General features: G+C 48.1%; 1 protein-coding gene across 2 annotated transcripts; it reads left to right on the top strand.

Annotated features, from left to right (window-relative positions):
- The first annotated feature begins 3,598 nt into the window (after positions 1-3,598).
- On the top strand, positions 3,599-17,204 carry NCBP3 (nuclear cap binding subunit 3). Of its 2 annotated transcripts, none has more exons than XM_077919370.1 (13): positions 3,599-3,903; positions 4,870-4,935; positions 6,582-6,687; positions 7,942-8,067; positions 8,316-8,447; positions 9,707-9,798; positions 10,663-10,771; positions 11,112-11,211; positions 11,342-11,448; positions 12,934-13,228; positions 13,724-13,881; positions 14,548-14,715; positions 16,298-17,204. In XM_077919370.1, exons 1-13 carry the CDS (start codon positions 3,652-3,654, stop codon positions 16,531-16,533), a joined length of 1,947 nt encoding a protein of 648 aa, XP_077775496.1. In that variant the 5' UTR covers positions 3,599-3,651; the 3' UTR covers positions 16,534-17,204. The 2 variants fall into 2 exon arrangements, with proteins under 2 accessions (XP_077775496.1, XP_077775497.1); XM_077919371.1 differs by having other exon boundaries at positions 3,600-3,903; positions 9,707-9,780.
- Positions 17,205-20,215: the final 3,011 nt, after the last annotated feature.

Here is a 20,215-nt window from a genome sequence, read left to right as displayed (position 1 = left end):
TTGGGGGCTCTATAGACAAACCCTGCTTCCAGAAGGGGTTCATAACCAGCCCCTGCAAAGGAGGTGGCCTTGCTCCTTGCCCTGGTCCTGGGGGAGCTGGCCCTTAGTCTCCACTGCATTTGGCTTCCCTTGCCCTGCTCTGGAGGAGAGGCCTATTATGTCCCCCTAATCCAGCCCACCAGTGGGAAGGGGCAGCTGTTCCTGGCGTGGCCCCTTCTCTCTTTCTCAATGTGACTTGGAACTGCCAAGGCAAGCAGGTGTGGAAAGCCAGCCAACATTGCCAGGGGGAGATCTGGGTGTGAAAGAGGCTCCTTGCTTAGGGTTGCTCCTTTGGCAAGGCTACGATTTAGGCCTGGGGGTTGGGGAGGTCAAGGAAGGCAGCCAGGAGGAGGAGGAGGAGGAGGAGGAGGAGGGAAACTCTGAAATGCTCCTTTTCCTTCTCTTCTAAAGTTGCCCAGTTTAGAAATGAATTAAGCACAGGTCAAATTCACCTGGCCTAAAACATTTGGGTCACTCAAGACTGAGGAAAACCACAAGCCAGGAGCCCCTGCTCTCCCTGGCTCCCACATCCTATTTATTTATTTTTTACATTTATGTACCACTTTTATATTCCCAGGATCTCAAGGTGATGTGCCTGGTTCTCCTCCTCCTCATATCTTTCCCACAACAACCCTGTGAGGGAGCTTAGGCTAAGAGTGAGTGATTGACCCAAGGCCATCCAGTGAGCTTCAGGGTTGAGCGGGGATTTGAACCTTGCTCTCCCAGGTCCTAGTCCAGCACTCTAACCATTACACCATACTGCCTCTATCCTAACCCCTGTCCCCTCTAACCCTGCCAACTTCTCACTACCACCGCCCAGCTCCGTTGGCTGCCTGTCTCCCCCAGGAGCCAAACTGGGGGCCCCCCAAACCTCCCTTGCCCTCCCTCTCCTGCTCCAATCCCAACTTCCGCTATCTGGCAGTTTCCCCACAGGATTTCCAGCCCCAACCCCACCCCAGGTGGCTCTTCTCCCAAGATGTGTCCGGACTTGGCTTGTTTTATTGCCAGGATGGCTGCAGCCCTTCTGGAATCTTGGCTGTCCAGGAGAGGACGGATTTACAGCCATAGCCCAACTGTAAATCAGTCTGTAAAATATGGGAACAGAACAGTTCCTCCTCGGCAGGCCAGGCTGCCGGAGGGGGCTTCCATCTGCACTTGTCAGCTGAGACTGCCATGCCAGACTGGAGGTACAGTACAGTGGTACCTCAGGTTACATACGCTTCAGGTTACAGATTCCGCTAACCCAGAAATATGACCTCAGGTTAAGAACTTTGCTTCACGATGAGAACAGAAATCATGCTCCAGCGACGCGGCAGCAGCAGGAGGCCCCATTAGCTAAAGTGGTGCTTCAAGTTAAGAACAGTTTCAGGTTAAGAAAGGACCTCGGGAACGAATTAAGTACTTAACCCGAGGTACCACTGTAGTAGGAAGAAAACCAGCCTAGCTGGCCCTGGTTTCACTTTTAAAAATCAGAAATGAAAAGGACTTGTGTCTCTGCCGCAAGGAGGCATTTCACATTCAAGGGTGACAGGCAAGCTGCAGGATCAGGCCTTGCACCAGGTTTGCTGGTGGGATTGCATCTGCTTTCTGCAGGGCTCGGCCAGGCTGCATCATACAGACAGACAGATGTCCATCTGTATATAAGAGAGGCTGTCTCGGTTTCCTTGGCCAGGGAGCTTTCTGTGAACCTTAAGCTGTTGCCCCTCAATTTTGGGGGGCCTGGGGCCAAGAGATCCCACTTTGGGCTCGCATTCCAGGGCCAGGATCAAATAGGACTGAGTGTCTGTTGACTTGGCCGCTTTTTCTGCACCAGATGGGTTTGTTTGGATTCTTCGCTGCTCTTTCTTTCCCTCCTTGAGCTCACAGGAAAGGGCAGGATAGGCTAAAGCATGATAAAAATGTGGAGATGTTTGGCCTTTTAAGAAAAAAGAATGCATTGACTAATCAAGTCTGGACCGATCAAGGAATGCCAGAACTTTTTCTTTTTAAAGTACCTGGCAACCGTTTATTGGCTGACTACATGAAACAAGAAAATAATGAACGATTACCCACCAAACTCCCATAAAAATTGATGGAATGATTCATCTGGATCAAGCTGGGTTTGTATTGGTGTGTAAAATCACAGACTCAGTTAGGCAATTATTAAACATAATATACCATAGTAAACAGACTACCTCACCACTAGCCTGTTTATCACTAGGTAAATTTAAAGCATTTGACTGCATGGAACCAAAGTATTTAATCAGAGTGATGAAAAGAATGCATTTGGCCCTAAATTTTTCAGAATATTAGAAAATATGCATGATAGTACATCTCCTACAATTAGCATAATATGTATTCACAAAAAATGTCAATTTAGCTGCAGGACAAAACAAGGTTGCCCATTATCATCTTTCCAGTTGCAGATGGGTAGCCGTGTTGGTCTGCCATAGTCAAAACAAAAAAAAATCCTTCCAGTAGCACCTTAAAGACCAACTAAGTTAGTTCTTGGTATGAGCTTTCGTGTGCATGCACACTTCTTTATCTGAAGAAGTGTGCATGCACACGAAAGCTCATACCAAGAACTAACTTAGTTGGTCTTTAAGGTGCTACTGGAAGGAATTTTTTTTGTTTTGACTATGGCAGACCAACACGGCTACCCATCTGCAACTGGAACTATGGAAGGCACCACATTGAGCCGCATGAAATGGAAGTCCTGTGTATCTGAAGAAGTGTGCATGCACACGAAAGCTCATACCAAGAACTAACTTAGTTGGTCTTTAAGGTGCTACTGGAAGGAAATTTTTTTGCATTATCATCTTTATTATTTGACCCCTCTAATTCAGGGGTGCCAACTTGAATAAAATATTGGGAAGCCCAGTTAAGCCCTGCACCATGTAATCAATCACAAGATGTGGTGCATGCACACCATCTGAATGGCAATGCCCATCAACTTTGGGGCCCAGCGCCCTCAAATATTTTACTGGGGGACCAAAGGAACCTTGGCCCCATGAATTGAGTCCCAATTGATAGAATAATAATAAGAGATGATGCAGAAAAAGTGGATTGGGAGAAAACCTCTCCTAGCCCCAGTTCAAATGGACTGTTCCCTTGAAGCTGAAGGGAAGGCGATTCGCAAGCAAAAGAGAGAAAGGACCTTCTTTACGCAGCAGCGCAGAATTAAACTGTGGAACTCTCTGCCACAAGAAGAGGCAGTGGTGGCTGCCAACCTGGATGGGTTTAGAGACGGATTGGATCGATTTATGGAGGGAGGGGACAAGCAGACCCGAGATGACGAAGCCGGCAGCAGCTGCAGTGAGAAGAACGTGGTCCCTGCCCGCCCCGAAGAGGCTGCCGGTCAGAGTCCGCCATCTTGGCCCTGCCTAAACCCTACTGGTGGCTGTTGGTACGTCTTGTTCCGAGACGCGCCTGAAGGGGGCGATGACGAGACGGTGTTCGTCCTGGGCCCGCTCTGTGCCTCTTCTCTCTTCTGCACCGGCGCCCCCTGCCGTTTTCCGGCGACGCTCTCTCCGGACATCCGGGCTGCCTTTCCCTCTGTGGGCCCTTCCTGCTTCCGGTCCCTCCCTCCCTCGGCGGCGGTGGCGGCGGTGGCGGCGGCTTTTTCGTGAGGCGATGGCGGCGGTGCGGGGCCTCCGCATCTCCGTGAAGGCGGCCGAGCCGGAGCCCATGGAGGTGGAGGAGGGCGAGCTGCTGGTGGTGCAGGCCAGGCCGTCCCCGCCGGGCCCAGACGCCGCGCCTCCTCCGCCCGACGCCGCCCCCGCCGGAGGAGAAGAAGAAGACGACGAAGACGAGGAGGACGACGACGACGGGGAAGAGGAGGAGCTGGAGGTGCCGGTGCGGCGCTCGCTGAGGGAGCTGCTGCCGGTAACGGAGACAGGGGGCTGGGGCGGGAAGGCCTCGGGCCTGCAAAGTCGGAGAGGAGAGAGTTCCCTTGGGCATGGGCAGAATGCATTTTCACCACAGGTAGAGGGGCCTCGTGCACCCCATCCCCGCATGGCGATGGGTGAGGCCTCCGACCCCTCCGCACCCGCCTCCTCACTCAGGGCCGGGCTCTGGCAGGTCGGCGAGAGCTCGGAAGACAAAGGGTCGCCCGTGGCACTCTCAAGCCCCACGTAACACGGGGGTGGCGGGGTCAGCTTTCAAGAAGGCCCCGCTTTTGTTTTTTAAGTGGGCTACTGTCGCTTGGCAGAGGGAGCCGGCTGGCTGCACTTGCCCTTTGCCCTGGCCGAGGGAAAAGCTGCAGCAGGTGGAAGCGGCCTTGTGAATTGGCCCTACGAAGAAGGTCACCTGGTTTGGAGCTCTCGACGGAAGGTGGGCAGCAGTGGTGGGCTCCCCTCTTTTATCAGTATAGTGGTGCCTCGCAAGACGAAATTAATTCGTTCCGCGAGTTTTGTCGCCTTGCGATTTTTTTCGTCTTGTGAAGCACGGTGTCGGGAAAGTTTTGGAAAAGCTTCAAAAATCACCAAAGTCTTTAAAAACCTCAAAAAAGGCCACCACACCGCGCGCGTCCTATGAGTTGCTCCTCGAAGTCAAGTCACAACTGTATTAACGGTGTTAAGAAAAAGGAAACAAACTTGCAAGACGTTTCCGTCTTGCGAAGCAAGCCCATAGGGAAAATCGTCTTGCGAAGCAGCTCAAAAAACATAAAACCCTTTCGTCTAGCGAGTTTTTTGTCTTGCGAGGCATTCGTCTTGCGAGGTACCACTGTAAACGGTTTCTCGTCTGGTGTCCTTTGGCATTCTGAGGCCTCAAAAGCAGCACCTGTGTATGGCCCGATGTAGAATTGTAGCTTGCTTATCTGCTTTACTTATGATTTTGTTTTCATTTCAGGACACCAGCAGAAGATACGAAAACAAAGCCGGGAGCTTCATCACTGGGATTGATGTCACTTCAAAGGTATTCCATGCTTGGAGGTTTTACACCAAACCTGAAACTATAGCATAGGCATGTCCAACTCCCAAGAGACTGCAGTCTACTCCCACTATAAAAATACTTGCAGTGATCTACCAATTGGATTGACCAAAGGTGTTGAGCTTTTTTGGGAGGGGTTGCACCAAAGTTGTTGGGCTATTTTTTTTTGGGGGGGGGGGAGCTTTCAGTATCACACAATCAACCAGAATCAACAAGGGACGTCCTGCGGTCGAATGGTAGATTGCGATCGACAGGTTGGACATGCCTGCTATAGCAAATGGTGGGTTTCAGATTCAGTTCGTCTATTTTTCTACAGCTGATAATATCATTTGTTATGTTGCTAGTTTTTTACGCATTCAGTTGATAATGGGCACCTTTATGTTTGCGACACAAGCTATCTTTGGCTGTCGCACACGGTATTTCTGTGCTGTAACACTTTATTGAAGAGGCTGGGTTTGTTACGGGGGTTGAGCCAAATGGCTCTTTCTGTGTTTTTGTAGGCTGTGTCGGTATTATTTTGAAGGGCTGAGAATGCCACCTCTGGAAGTGTAGGAGGCTCGTAAGGTGGCAGCTGCTGGGAATCCATCATCATTTTATTTGTATGCCGCCTTTTCACAGTTAAAACAATGCTCAAGGCGGCTTACAATATGAAAAGATTTACATAATTACAAACATAGCAAAATAGTCATAAAAATAAATAACACATTAAAATCAACATAACTAAACTGAACAATTTCCACATAAAAATAAAGATACAAAAAGTTAATATCAGTAACAACAGCAAAAACTCCCAACAAAACTTTCCCCAAAATACCCCAGTCCTTGTTGGGCAGCAGCCGCAGCAGCAGTCCTTATGAGGCCAGCCAGGCCCTGCCCTAGGCCAGGTGGAGAGAGGCAGGCTGTCAGCAGGGGAGTCCTCCCTAGGCAGCTCAGCAGCAGTTCTTGGCAGCTGCGGATGGCTGTGTCACAGCTACACAAAGTATCCAAGTGTCACGGCATTGAGGCTGCAAAGCCCCTCTATTGCCCTGTTTATAAGAAGAGGAGTTTTACTTCAGAAAGGAAACTTCCCTTTTTGTTGGGGGTCTGCTGGTACTAGTGGTAGAACTAGGACTTGCTTCCGAACAGCTTTTTATGCCAGTTGACGCCTGTCTTCTGAGAGGAAGGTTCCAGCCATCAAACCCAAAGAGAGTTTGTGTCACCAAACTGTTGTAACTACCTCAAAAGCCAGCCTCCAGCATTCTCCCTCAGATGTTTGCATCCCTGTTTTAAGCCACTCCTTTGGGCACTTTTTGCTGCAATGCTAACTTGGCTCTAGGTTTTACTTCACCCACCATACTTACTTTGGATTTCGTCACCCAGTTTGGGAGAGGCAGAAATGTCCAAACTGCATGGAGGCTTGTTGTAAGGGAACAGGCCTGTCATTCCTGAAGTACCAGACCATAAGTTTTGTTGCTGTTCTGTGTCAGGTAATGAGGCAATCCTTTGTCAGACGAGGGATTTAGCTGTAGGGTTTTGTGATGAACTTTCTCTGTTCCTCCTGTGTCAGGAGCCAGATGCTCTATGACTCCTGGTTTGCCTATGATGCCTGACTAGCCGGCTCTTTCTCCTTTTGATGCCTTTGCTTTTTGTAGGAAGCCATCGAGAAGAAGGAGCAAAGAGCAAAGCGTTTTCATTTCCGTGCAGAGGTGAATCTCGCACAAAGAAACGTGGCGTTGGACCGAGACATGGTGAAGAAAGGTATTTGGAGCTGTGTGTGGCTTAGAAAGCGGCTTAAGCAACAAGAGATATTGTTCTTCTTGAGCTTCAGGCTCCTTTCTGTATCAGGGGATTCCAGAGCTGGCCTTTGGGAAGGAGGGGCTTTTCCTCCTCGTGAGTTTTCTTGTTTTATAAAGCAATAAAATCTATTTACTTGGGAGAAGAGGCTGATGACAGAAAACTTCCAGTTTTTCACAAGCTATCATATCTGTAAGAAATGACTTGTGGTATAAATATGTGGAGCCTTCTGGCTGAGCACTTTGGATTACAATGTTTAAAGTGTTCATATGTAACAGTGGCTGTGGGGACATCATTATATAAAATTTCTGGAAATTTTGAAGCATTGGGAAAAATCAGTATTTTCTGGGGTTTTTTGTTGTTTTTTTAAAGGAAATGGAAATATATCCATTATTTCTTACCAGCTCTAAACTTAGTTTAATACTAAGAAGCATAATTTGCTATGTTCTTTGAAATGTAATGATCACAGAAAGAATACCGATATTCATGTGTTAAGTTATACATAAGCATATAAAATATACTTTTTACTGTTAATAAATTTAGAAATATAAATGCCCCAGTTTATTAAACAAGAACTGCAAATGCTGTTAGACAGGCATGCTAACTATACTGTTTCAGTTGGTAACACAGGCATAATCTAGTTATGTATGCCTATTTTGGGGGTGATTTTATTATTGAGAATTAATGTATGTACGCTGCTTAGACTTGTTATTATTAAGTGGTTTATAATTTTTTTCTACATAAATATGCCCCCATGTTGGAGATTGAGCCCAACAGAGCTTGGCTTTTACCTGTTGAGAATATATAGGGAGAGGGCGAGAGAAATGATACTGAATACAAAAAACATCAGCATTGTAGTAAACTAAAGGATTTTTAAAAATTGGAAGGAAGAGTCAGCTTTATCAATAAGCTGGAGAAAGTGCTGCTATAATGCAAATAGTTTTAAACCCTCTCTTTAAAACATAACTGACTCATTCTAAAATAAAATAGTCTAGTAGTTTAGCTCAAACCCTGCCCCTAAAAAATGTCTCATGAGGTGGGTTGTTATTCTCCCCACCATCTTCCTCTCTTGCGGTTCTTTGCCTCTCTGCAAATTGTAATGACTTTTTCATCATTGCCACTTGGTGAGGCCTCTCGTGCCCTTCCTTTCCTTTTCCCCATCATGTGTTTCTGCCTCCTGTTGCTGGCAGCTAAAGGAGATAATGGGTTTCTTTGCAGCCATCCCGAAAGTCCGGCTGGACACCATCTACGTTTGTGGTGTTGATGAAATGAGCACCCAGGACATCTTTGCCTATTTCAAGGAGTATCCTCCTGCTCACATCGAGTGGCTGGATGACACTTCATGTAAGTTGCTTGAGGGTGTGTAACCCCCCGGCTCTTGGCTGATGTGGGGTGAATTGGACCCAGTTCTGTCTGTCTGTCATGTCCCCCCGCTCCCCATTCTGTGTTTAGATGCTAGCAGTTCAGGATTGTTCACCTCATGCACAAGACAAACCATAACAAAGCTTCATGCTTGCCCTGTGCATTGGGACATTGCAGCACTGTCATTTTATCTGGCTGGGCCACCGACTGGCTCTCTGCTTTGCTTGAAGGCAACGTTGTCTGGCTTGACGAGGTAACAGCCACCCGAGCGCTCATCAACATGAGCTGTATGCCTGAGGAGGAGAAGATGAAACCCCAAGAAAACAGCAAGAAGGTGGCGGTGGTGGAGGCAAGCAAGAAAGGTAGATGCTTCTGGAAGCTGACCTTTCCTTGGTCCCTGGGGAGGGAGTCCCTGAGCTCTCGCCTTTGAGGCATGGCTCGCCTGGGCACCTGCACTCAGAGCTGCTCAGTGCATTTCTGGAGTGCCACCCTTGGGACCAACCAGGGTGGCACACTGGTTGGAGTATTGCCTTCGGTTGTGTGAAGTGCTGGTTCAAGGCCTCACTGTTTCTCAGCCTTGGAAAGGAGAAATCCCATTGTAAAGTCACTGCTTCCTGGAGCTCCTTCAAGAAAAGGCAGGCTACAAGCGGGGTGGCAAAAGCCCAGGAGTCCAAAGTTCAGTGTGTTTTGTCTCTGTCACCAGGGAGAAAAGGCTTTTGGATGGCAGGGCTGGGAAAGACCTCTGAGAGCTGCCATAGCTGCCAGCAGAATCTGGCAGCGTCAGGCAGCTTTGCAGGGTCATATATTAAAAATTGGTGTTTGTGGTCTTATTTTCATCCTGGCACATGGGACCCTCAAGGTGGCTACCGATGGTCATGAATAACCTGCAGCCCAGGTTGGATGTGCTTATGAAACTGCTTGCTTGGCACTGAGTTACATCACTGAGACAACGTTGAATGTTTTACAGAAAGGGCCTGAGCTCACTGGCAGAGCAACCCCTTGGTATGCAGATCCTTGGGATCACTGAAAACCCCCCGGGTGGCAACCATTGTTAGTGCTGCTCAGAGCAAAGCCAATCAAACTAATGGATGTGACTTCACTTATGCCCTTAAATTTCTGCGAGACTGACATCGGTTGCACCCCTCCGCCCGAAGCCCTGGAGAGCATTACCAGTCAGTGTAGGCAGTACTGAGCTGGAGAGACCAGAGGCCTGTCTCGGTCTCATAGGGCAGCATCCTCTGTTCCTTCAGGGCTCCATGCCTTTCCCAGCCCCACTGCTGCTGCCTGGGGCCATATGCATGCAGAGCAGGTTCCCTGCCCTTCAGCTGTGTGCCCTTTCGAATATCACCATCCCTCGCTGTTCAGCAAAGCTGTACCTTGAGAACATTCTCAGTTGGGTTCCCTCTTGTAGATGGACTTCTGCTTCTCAACCCCATGTGGCTCAGGGTGCTGGTGTGTTGTTGCACAAGCTGTCGGCTCCTCTCCCCTCCTTCCTGTGGAGGGATCCCACTTCATGGGGTGGTTTCTATGGAGTTGTGGCAGTTGGAGGTGGTGAAGCAGCACATCATCCAATGGCACACACCACCTTTTGACATTCATTTTTGTGTGCACTTCATTTCAGAGAAACAGGAAGAGAGCTCTGATGACGAGGCGGAGGAGGGCGAGGTGGAAGACGACCATCCAAATGAGACCGAGGTCCGTGCAGGAGGCTGGGTCAGGAAATTTTCACTGCTTTATAGTTCCGCGGAAAATTCACTAGTAACAGTGAATGGGTACTAGTGTCAGATAAACATTAGGTGAACTTGGCAGTTTCTAAAGAATAAAAGTAGAATAAACGTGCTGAATTAGGCATGTTTCACTTGGGCATCCGAACATTTTCTGATGCAGACGTACTCATTTCCCCATTTGCCTAGGAATATTTTCTACTGCTATGTGGGTTTGAGGACTGAAAAAAGGATGGTTTATGGAAAGTAGAAGAGCAAGTATTTTGCATAAGTTTATATAGCTGATAGACAAAGAATCAGAAGTATTTTGCTTTCCCCCCTTCTTTTCTCTCTCTTAGTTTTTATGTTTAAAAAGTGCTTCATACTTGATGTTGTTATTTATTACACTTGTATACCACCCTATACCCACAGGGTATTCTGTATCATGTTTTCCTTGTTTTTCAAGCTGTAATAAAAAACCGATAATGTTAAGGCTGCCAGGAAGAGCATCTTTCAGCAATCAAATACTTGGCTATTTATCCATATAAGAACACTTCTCTCTTTCTCCTCCCTGCTCCCATGGAATGTCATGAGAAGGCAAGCAGAGTCTTGCTGGAGCACACCAAAGTGGCCTATCTGGTTAAGCCTCCTGATTCCTCCCCTCAGAGGGCAGCCATATGCTTCCAAGAAGCCCTCCCCCACCCCTTACTGGGATCGGTCTCTGAACCCTGGGGTACAGGACCTCTGGGCTTCTCCGCGCCCATATTGTGTCTTCAGGCAAAGCTGAAATTGCTGCCCCTTTTTAACAATCAGGCCTTTGCAGTAGTTTCCGCCCCTGCAGAGAGATTGAGCCTGACAGGTGTTCTTTCCACAGCTGGACACTCTCTCCCAGGCGGAGGAAGACTCCTTGTTGCGGAATGACCTGCGTCCAGCCAGTAAACTGGCCAAAGGCAACAAGCTCTTCATGAGGTTTGCTACCAGAGGTAAAGCGCTTCTCCTGTAGGGATGGTTTGTTCTAGTGTAAAAATAAACAGGACGGGCGGTTCCTCCTCCAGCAAGGCTCTCCCACTCCCTCCTGGCTTGGTCTTAGATCCTCTATGAAAACACAACATTTTCTGAGGGTAGATGGGTGGAATGGCAATTGAGTCTTCCATTGGCCTTTTTCGTTGTTGGGGTGTGTGTGTCTTGCCTGTGCTGCTGCCTTGCTGATTAAAATTGCATCCTGTTTTTTGAAATGTTTTCGATTGGGGGTTCTTGATAGGATGGGCACTTTTAAAGCAAGTATCCGACGGTAGTCCCTGAGCTTGTGCTTTGCTCCTGCAGATGACAAAAAGGAGCTTGGGGCTGCCAGGAGGAGCCAGTATTACATGAAATATGGGAATCCCAATTATGGAGGCATGAAAGGCATATTGAGCAACTCCTGGTGAGTGAGGAAGGGAGGCAGCCTATAGCTCTGTGACCCACCCTGCCGGGGAAGGGAACAGACAGGTATTTCCTTCTGTTCTTGGTGGTGGTGTATGTGACAGCTGTGTCCTCTCTGTGTGGCTTTCCAGGAAGCGGAGATACCATTCACGCAGGCTCCACCGCGACGTGATTAAGAAAAGGACTCTCATTGGGGATGATGTTGGCCTCACGCCTCCTTACAAACATCGCCACTCAGGTACCTGAGAGCTACAGGTGCAATGTGTCCCCATGTGGTTTGTGGGCCTTGTGTCCCCATGTGGTTTGTGGGCCTTGCAAAAGCAGAACAGCAAAGGCTTCCTTTAGGGTTCCTCTTCCCAAACAAAGGCAGCGGCTGGATTCTGCATGCAGGCAAAACCCTTTGGCAGAAGAAGCTATTGGCTTGCAGAGGGGCCTTGTGGAATCGGCATGTTGGGGAAGAGGGTGACCTTGCTTGCCTTCAGGGGCTTGAGAGGTTCAAGCCAATACCTCTGGTTGTTTGAAGGTGTGTGGCTGCTTGAGGTGTCATGCAATTTGCTCTGGGAACCCCAAGGATGTGTTGGGCAAAGACCTTTTTGTTTTAATTTGCTTTGCTTATTCAAAACATGGTTAGTTGGTCCCAGAGTGGCTTACAAATCAGTAAAATACATGACTTTCCCTTCCTTCAAACTTAGAGTCTAAGAGATAAGGAAAAAATGGAGGCAGGAAGAAAGATGCAAACCCAGGCACCAGTTGTTAAGCTGCAAAGGCAGCTGGTCTCTGAGCACAGCCAAGGGGAAAAGACCCTCCTGCTGCCCAATGTCTGGTCATTAAAAGATGTTGGGCTGGATTTTTCATTATTGCTGTTCCCTGTTTTAGGTCACGTAGAAAGCCTGCATGTGTCGTGTGGCTTTGGCTCTGAAACGTGGCATTAGAATACTGTATATTAACCCAACAGCCTCTAAGGAGAGAGAAGCCTGGTAATAAAACACCCTGAAAAGCAGGCAGGGTGAGGGATGAATATTTCAAGGAAGTACAGAAGAGTCTTGTGAGAACAAAAATGGTTCCAGTAAGCTGAGTCAGACTAATTCTGGCTGAGTGCCGTTTGAAGGCACAAAAATTACTCCTTATGAAAACCAGAAATTATTTTTAAAAATAAAAAAATTAAAACACCCATGCAATATTGACAAGAATACAAGGAAAACCCATTTTATTCTTATACAGTTAATTTAAAAACCAACATAAGAACTTTCCACCAATATTCTGGAAGTTGTGATCTTGTACTTTAATTAGCAGCTAGCCCATTTATTTAGCTTCTTTTAAAAACTGTTAAAATCCATTTCATATTATTTCTGCTATTGAGTACAATTAATGATGGTGATTGCAGAGCAGAAAGACTTGCGTTGGGATGCGAATGGATCCATTTATTTATTTTGCCCTTGGCCTTTGCCTACTTTATTTTCCCATGCCCCCCTTGCTGCACCTTGGTAGTGCGGGTTCTGCCCCAGTATGGACTTTCCAGCCATTACTGGGATACTTGGGAAGGTGGCGAGTTATCCATTTTTAGAAGTTTTCCAGCAGAGACCAGGAGAGGCCATCTTCTCCCTTCAAAGGTGTTGCTGTGGTGAAGGGTTTCCTTCCCAAGACGGTTGGGCTGGATGACTTTGCTCCCTCCCAACTCTGCAGTTCTGATGCTGTCTCTTAAAATGACTTTCTTGCTCTGCAGGTTTAGTAAATGTTCCTGAGGAACCTATTGAGGAGGAAGAGGAGGAGGAAGATGACGATGATCAGGACATGGATGAAGACGACCGGGTGGTTGTGGAGTACAGGGATGAGCTGCAGGCATTCAAGCAGTCGCGGGAGCGGAGTGCCTCCCGGCGGTCCAGCGCAGCCAGCGAGTCTGACTCGGATGAAATGGACTATGACCTGGAGCTGAAGATGATCTCCACTCCCTCCCCCAAGAAGAGCATGAAGATGACCATGTATGCCGACGAGGTGGAGTCTCAGTTGAAGAGCATCAGGTAAGACCACTAGGCCTCTGATTCTCAGAAAGGCATCCTAGTGAAGCAGCAGTGGCCTGAGCCATCCCATTAGGGCCAGGAGGGGGAGGTGGTGGCCAGAGTGCCAGTGTGTGAGCTCTGCCCTTTCTCGGATGGCCAGGGCTGGCTGGGCCTTCTGCATTCAAGGCCTTTAGTTTCCCTGGGAGGCGCATCCCCATTGGCTCAGTGGGGCAGAATGTGAGAGGGTCTTCCAGCTAAGCAGGGGGAATTGGCATCTTTATTTTGGTATAAGGCCTGATCTGCTAGCCTCTCCACCACTTTTTGGGAGCACACGGGGGGAGAGAGAGGAGAAACAAAAGCAACGTGCCTCAGCCTTTTCTTTCCAGGGTGCAATATTGACCCCACTGCCAACAGGCACACCTGCACCACAAAAAACTCCTCCCCCATGCAGAAAGGCCTTTTGGACAGCCTTGGGCCAATTAGGGATTGTTTTTCTTTTTTCCTTAAATATCACAGGAACTCGATGAGAGCAGATAGTGTTGCAGCCAGCAACATCAAGAACCGAATTGGAAGCAAAGGGACTTCAGAGAAAGTGGCTGATGTGCGGCTCCTCTTGGAGGAAAAGCGGCAGGGAAACCCCAGCCCGCGCCAGCCACTGAACTCCGTGAGATCAGGTATGGGGGTCCTCTCTGTCAGGGGGCTGCTCCAGTCTGCTTCTGCTTTAGGAAGATCTAGTTTTTGTAAGCGTTTTTGTATTATTGATATACAGTGCCCTGGAAGCACTTTGAATACACACAGTACAGTGCATTGTACATAAATAAGAAAATTATTTGCCCAAAGAGGAAGGAGTTTCATGTCTTTTGTATGTTCAACAAAGTCACCTCTGAGATCCCCCAACCCCCCAGTTTCCTTCTCGCATTTTCCCTTGCTTTGAAGCAAACATCTGGTGAAGCCGCAGATTGCTGTCTTGCCTTCTGATTGGCCCTTTTGATCTTTAAAAGTTGCCTGCTGGGAAGATCCTCAGCTTCAGCACCTATCATGCTCCTTCATGCCAACGAGTCTCATTGCTACCTCTCAGAATCCATTTCAGAAGGGGACGCTTCGTAATTTCATCCTGGGCCAGCTCTCCCCCGCCTTCCCAGGATTCTCTTCCTCCTCTGCTCCACCTTTATCCTCTCCCACCCTTCTGTCACTGCTACCCTTCCGTCTGACTTCTGGATCAAAGGCTTCTTGCCATACACACAGCTTGGTACGGGTGCTTTGCAGCAGGTGGAGGAATGTGGGGATAATAGCAAGCAGAATTAAGTCCAGTGGGTGACTGTTCCTTCCATTGTTTCCAGATGTTCGGCAGAGGCTTGGCAAGAGGCCACACTCCCCCGAAGCCCACACCCCACCTGGAAGCCCCTCCACGTCCCATCGTGAGCCTCTCTCCGATGTGCACAGTCGACTGGGCATCCCCAAGCAGGACGGGAAAGGCCTCTACTCTGATACCAGAGAGAAGAAGTCAGGTCAGTCCCTGGCGGAGAAGGTGCTACGTAATGTCAACCGACCTTGCCTATAGAAACAATGGTGGCCCAGAGAGGACCACAGAATCGCCAAGTACGCTGAGGCTCAACCATTGGGCAGAAATGATAGTGTGGCAAAAGCAGATTGAGCAAGGATTTCAGCATGCTGGTGCTGACTGCGTGAATCAGTCTCTTGGCCTAACTTTCACTCCTTGTTGCAAGGCGAGAATTCCGCTTTGTACTTCTTGGAAGATGAGTATGATGTAGATGAAACTCTTTATTATTATTAAATTTGTGTACTGCCCTTTATCAGCAGATCTCGGGGCAGTTCACAAAATAAAATTACAATATAAAAACAGATAATACATAATAAGAACAAAAACAAATGAATAATTCCCCCTCCCACAACACATTTAAAAGGCCACAGAATATTAATCAGCCAAAGACTTGGTGTATAATGAAGGTGCCAACCGAACCTCCCTGGAGAGCACAAATGGGGAGCCACTGCTGAAAAGGCCCTTCTTGTGTTGCCACCCTCTGGATCTCTCCTGGAGCCGGCACGTGAAGAAGGGGCCTCAGATTATGACTGCAGAGTCCGGGTAGGTTCATATGGAGAGAGGCGGTCCTTGAGGTATCACGGTCCTGAGGTGTTTTAGGCTTTATAAGTCAAAACCAGCACCTTGAATTGCGCCTGGAAACTAATTGGCAGCCAGTGCAGTTGGGCCAGGATTGGTGTAATATACTCAAACAATGCAATGTATTGAATTAGTCTGGCTTCAGAAAGAGCCATTTGAAAATGTTTTGCTTTGTATCAAGAATTATTTGCATCTGCACCAGCCCCGAGAAGAGTGGCTTGGTGGAACTACAGTCAAGGAAACACAGGTCCCAGGTAGAGCTATTGACGAGATTCAGTCAAAAATATTTCATATGCCAACATTTGGCTCTTTGTTCTCTCTCTCTCCCCCCCCCCCCGCCCAAACTAGCTGTTAATGTCCACCCACCCTCCCATATTCAGCATTACCCTCAAGAGAGAGATGTGCTTGCCTAGTCAAGGAAAGAGCAACAATGCTGTTGGGTTTTTCTTTTTATTTGGTTCCAGTTGCAGAGTGGAATGAGCCACTGCGAGAACAGGATGCTGGACCAGATGGGCCATTGGCCTGATTCAGCAGGCTCTTCTTATGCCTTTGGCCTCACAGCTCTCACAAGAATAACTAAAATGAGAAAGAAAGGCTGAATCACTGATGTCTTTGTCTAAATGCTAGGGAAGCAAGGCAGCTTGCAGGCTTCTCAGAAGCAGCATGTGGTTGGCTGGTGTGAGAACAGGATGCTGGACTCAGTGGGCCTCCTTTGGCCTGATCCAGCTGGGCGGCTGTTCTGAAGTTCTTATGAATGAGGGGGATGCTCTGGTAAAGCGGGACCACACTTTGAGCCTCATCTTCATCCTCGGTGTGCAGAGAATGTCAGGGCTCATTAAAACCCCAGTTTGGGCAATGTGTCACTCAGGAGTTGGTGCTTATCTGGGAGTGCCCCTTTTCCTTGCTGCTACCAATTCTTCCAATCTCTCTCTCTTTCTGTATATTATTAGCAAACTTATGGACCCGTTTAGGATCTGCAGCAAAGGTGCAGGAGAAAGTCCCCGAGAAAGCAGAGAAGTCGTCGGCCTCTCCCGAAGAAGAGGACTCTGAGCTCCAGCGGGCTTGGGGGGCCCTCATCAAAGAGAAGGAGCAGTCTCGCCAGAAGAAGAGCCGCCTTGACAACTTGCCCTCGCTGCAGATCGAAATCAGCCGGGAGAGCAGCTCAGGCTCAGACACAGAATCGTGACGGCCTTTGGGGCGCTGCTGCTGCCGCTCCCAGGTGACTGTTGCCCCTGGCCCCAAAGTGGGAGCCAGGCCCGGCGTGACCCAGGAGCCTCTTGCCCTGCTGAATGTCCGATCCCTGCGGTGCAAGGTGGCCCTGCGGGGCAGAGAGAGGTGACCTTGGCTAAGAGTGCGTGAGTGAATGTCTGTGTGTTTGTTCCCCTAGAAAGCAGTTGGGGGTTTTGTAGGAGACTTGTATGTTCTTTAGGCTTTCCACGTACTGGTTTCTTTTAAGAGGGGGAAATGGTTCCAGCAGTTCCCTCAAAGGATTTGGGACTTTCCTTGATGACCACCTTGGTCCTTCTGCGGGTTGCTAGCTGGGGCAGGCTCTGAGGGCTAGCTCCAGCGGCCGCTGCTGCCTGCTCTTCCTCCTCCAGAATGATACTGGCAGGAAATCCCAAGTGAAGGCAGCAACAGTCCACGCCAGCAATGCTGGATAGAACCCACCAGAACTGGCTTTCTGTTTCCAGGATCCTTTCCTACTTAAAATGAAGATTGAACAGTTGGAAGCCTCTGAAAAGGGTACACGAAATCCTGAAAGGTGCTTTTTCTTTGTCTTTGAAAGTAACTTTAAAATTATTTCCATCTGTAACGTTCAAAGGAATCCAGCATTGGAAATACTAACTTTTATATATATATATTTGTGATTTTTATTTTTTGCTGTTGGCTACAGTGTGAAAGCTACCATGGTGGTTTCATATGTGCAGTTCAAATTTTATATATATATATATATATATATATATATATATATATATATATATGAATGAGAAGAACATGGTTGTGTGTGTGCATAGGATTGAATGGAAGCTCCGCCCCATAGTGTGCCTGATGAGAGCCTCTCCTGTGCAGGCCCTTTTGAAATTATCATTGTTCTTAGTAATAGTAGTAGTAGCCTTAGAAGTATTTATTGCACTTATTGCCCTGCCCTTCCTCTCACAAGAGCCCAGGGCAGCTTGCAACAATCCACAAAACCAACATCTAAAAACAAAGCAAAATCACAATTGGCAATAAAGTACAGTTGACAGTTACATCAATTACGTTACCTAATAGAGGCCTGCAGGAACAAATAAGTTTTAAATTGCTGCTTGAATGCATGCAAAATAAGGGATAGCCAGGTTGCCACAGGTGGAGAGAGGGACAGAGCTTCTGTTTGTAGGCTGCACCTGCACATCCTCTCCTGATTCTGATGGAACAGAGAGGAGCAAGTAAGGTGTCATCTGCATATTGATGATGCTGCACCACAAAACCGTACTACACACCCCAGCAGGAGATGTTAAACAGCATGTGGGACAAAATCTAGAACCTTGCAGGCTACACAACGAGTCTGCCAGGCGGCTGAGCATTTGTCTGCCAGTGCTGGTCTCTGGTAGTGGAGTGGAACCACAGCAATAAATGCCAACTCCCAGATCTGCTCAAAGAGGATACTACGATCAGTGGTGTTGAAAGCCTCAGAGGGTTTAAGCAGGGGATAGCACTCTGCCCCCTGCATCTCTCTGCTAAAACAAATCATCAGGGTGACCAAGGCTGGCTGGGTGTGGTACTCAGGCCTGAAGCCAGAGTGGAACTGGTGGGAGCAGCTGCAAGGGCCAGTTTCTGGTGGATCACTGCCCCCAGCATAGGACGTGTGCCTACATTCTGTCACAATTTCTGTTCTCATGACATGAATGTCTTTGGTTGATTCATTCTCCCTTGCCACAAATGTCCCCCAATGCCAAAGGTAGTTATTTCTTCCTTCTTCCTTGGGAAGCTCTTCTCTGTGTGGCTCTCCTTCCAACACCCTTCCCCTTTGTTCTGCAGGAAGTTGTGAAGCACCCAGAATATTTTTTTGCCTGTAGCAGAAAAAGTTATTGCCTTGCCCTGTTGAAGTTTTCCATGAGTCTTCCATCTTTGGGTTTTCTGCCTCTTCCCCTTGGCAAAGTGGGAGGCCCCCCCCCTTCCCACTTTTATCCATAGACAAACGTTTTGGGCTTTGGGAAATTGAGGGATCATGAGCTGTGAGCTTTTATTTCAGAGAAGAGCAGCCTGGAGCCTAGGAAGCAGGGAGGATAAACTAACAGCATTTGGTCTCTAAAGCTTCCTTTTTAAAAAATTTAACTGAACCTTATGTGTTTAAATATGGCTTTTCAAGATCATACCTGACAAAAGTAAGTAAATGCAGTGTTTTATCATTGTAAAAGACTGTTCAAGTGTGTGTGCCCCCCCCTAAAGCCTGATATGTAGCTACCTATCAATACAATGAATACTTTATCAAAGATTCATGTTGCAAGTAAAGTTCCTACCCTGGACTTGGCAGATCTCAGCATTTTCACTGTCTGTGGAGCCTGGAGCCTTAGTTCTGACTGCCATGTATTCTGCAGAAGAACTCTGTGACATATCAAGCAGAGTGAGCAAGTGGATGGCTTCATAGGCGCAAGAGTGATTGGGCAGCAGGAAGTTGTGGCAGGCCTTGGAACAAATAGCTCAGCCTTTTCAAGGGAGCAGAAATACTAGAATGCTCCTTCTTTGCACAGGTTGGATGTTGGTGGCAGGAGTGAAGCTTGTAGCTCAGATTTGCTGTTTCACTTGCATGTTTCAGGTGCACATTTCATTGGGTGCTCTTTCCCAGCCTTCAAGATGGAGCAAGCTGTGAGGCCAGTTGAACAGACCGCAGGCAGTAGTTGCTTGGTGGTTTTCAGATAGAAGTGGGCTTTATTCCTTTGGAGGGAAGCATCTAATGTATACATTCCTTGTATTGCTACTTTGGAATGTTGCTGGCAGACCTGCTGTGTGGCACCTGGAGTTCTTGCTTGCTGGTGGTCTTCAACCTGGCAGGGCTGCAGTTGTTGGTGTCTTCACTCACCCTTCCAGCCAGCAGGGCTTCTTTCATACAAAGACAGGAATATTAAAAGAGCCTGCCGGATCAGGCCAGCGGTCCATCTAGTCTAGCCTCCTGTTCTCACAGTGGCCAACCAGATGCCCTTAATGGGAAACACACTAGTGGATGGGTAGGCAAACCAAGGCCCCAATCACCTTCTAAATCCAGCCCGCGGACAGTCCGGGAATCAGCGTGTTTTTACATGAGCAGAATGTGTGCTTTTATTTAAAATGAATCTCTGGGTTATTTGTGGGGCATAGGAATTCGTTCATTCCCCCCCCCCCAAAAAAAAATATAGTCCGGCCCCCCACAAGGTCTGAGGGACAGTGGACCTGCCCCCTGCTGAAAAAGGTTGCTGACTCCTGCGCTTGTGGGACCTGAGCACAAGAGGCCTCCCTCTTGTGGTTTCCAGCAATTGCTATTCAAGAAGAGCGGAGGCTGAGCATAGTCATCATGGCTAGTGGACATGCTCCATGAATTTATTCAATCCTCTTTTAAAGCCATTTAGATTGGAGGCCACCACTATCTCCTGTTGGAGCAAGTTCAATAGTTTTACTGTGTGCTGTGTGAAAAAGTCCTTTTATCTGTCCGGAGGCTTCCAACTTTCACCTGCTTTGGATGTCCATTAGCTCTGGTGTTATGGAGGGGAAAGAAACCTGCTGTGGATTGGGGCTGAGGAGGGAGGAGCCAGTGGGAAATATTTATGCAATGATTACATTTCTAGGCTGCCTTTCCTTCATATGGAGCCCATCAACTCATCCCCTGGGCCCTACTATGGCAGAGTTCCAGCATC

The sequence above is a fragment of the Podarcis muralis genome, chromosome 15, assembly GCF_964188315.1.
Source record: "Podarcis muralis chromosome 15, rPodMur119.hap1.1, whole genome shotgun sequence".
Taxonomy (NCBI): Eukaryota; Metazoa; Chordata; class Lepidosauria; order Squamata; family Lacertidae; genus Podarcis; species Podarcis muralis.
This window is presented reverse-complemented; position numbering and strand designations above follow the sequence as displayed.

Bases quoted from the DNA above. Each gene is read 5' to 3' on its own strand.
- NCBP3 (XM_077919370.1), top strand. From the start codon at position 3,652: ATGGCGGCGGTGCGGGGCCTCCGCATCTCCGTGAAGGCGGCCGAGCCG. The intron at 6,688-7,941 runs GTATTTGGAGCT...GTTTCTTTGCAG, and splicing joins CCGAGACATGGTGAAGAAAG to CCATCCCGAAAGTCCGGCTG. The intron at 14,716-16,297 runs GTCAGTCCCTGG...GTATATTATTAG, and splicing joins TACCAGAGAGAAGAAGTCAG to CAAACTTATGGACCCGTTTA.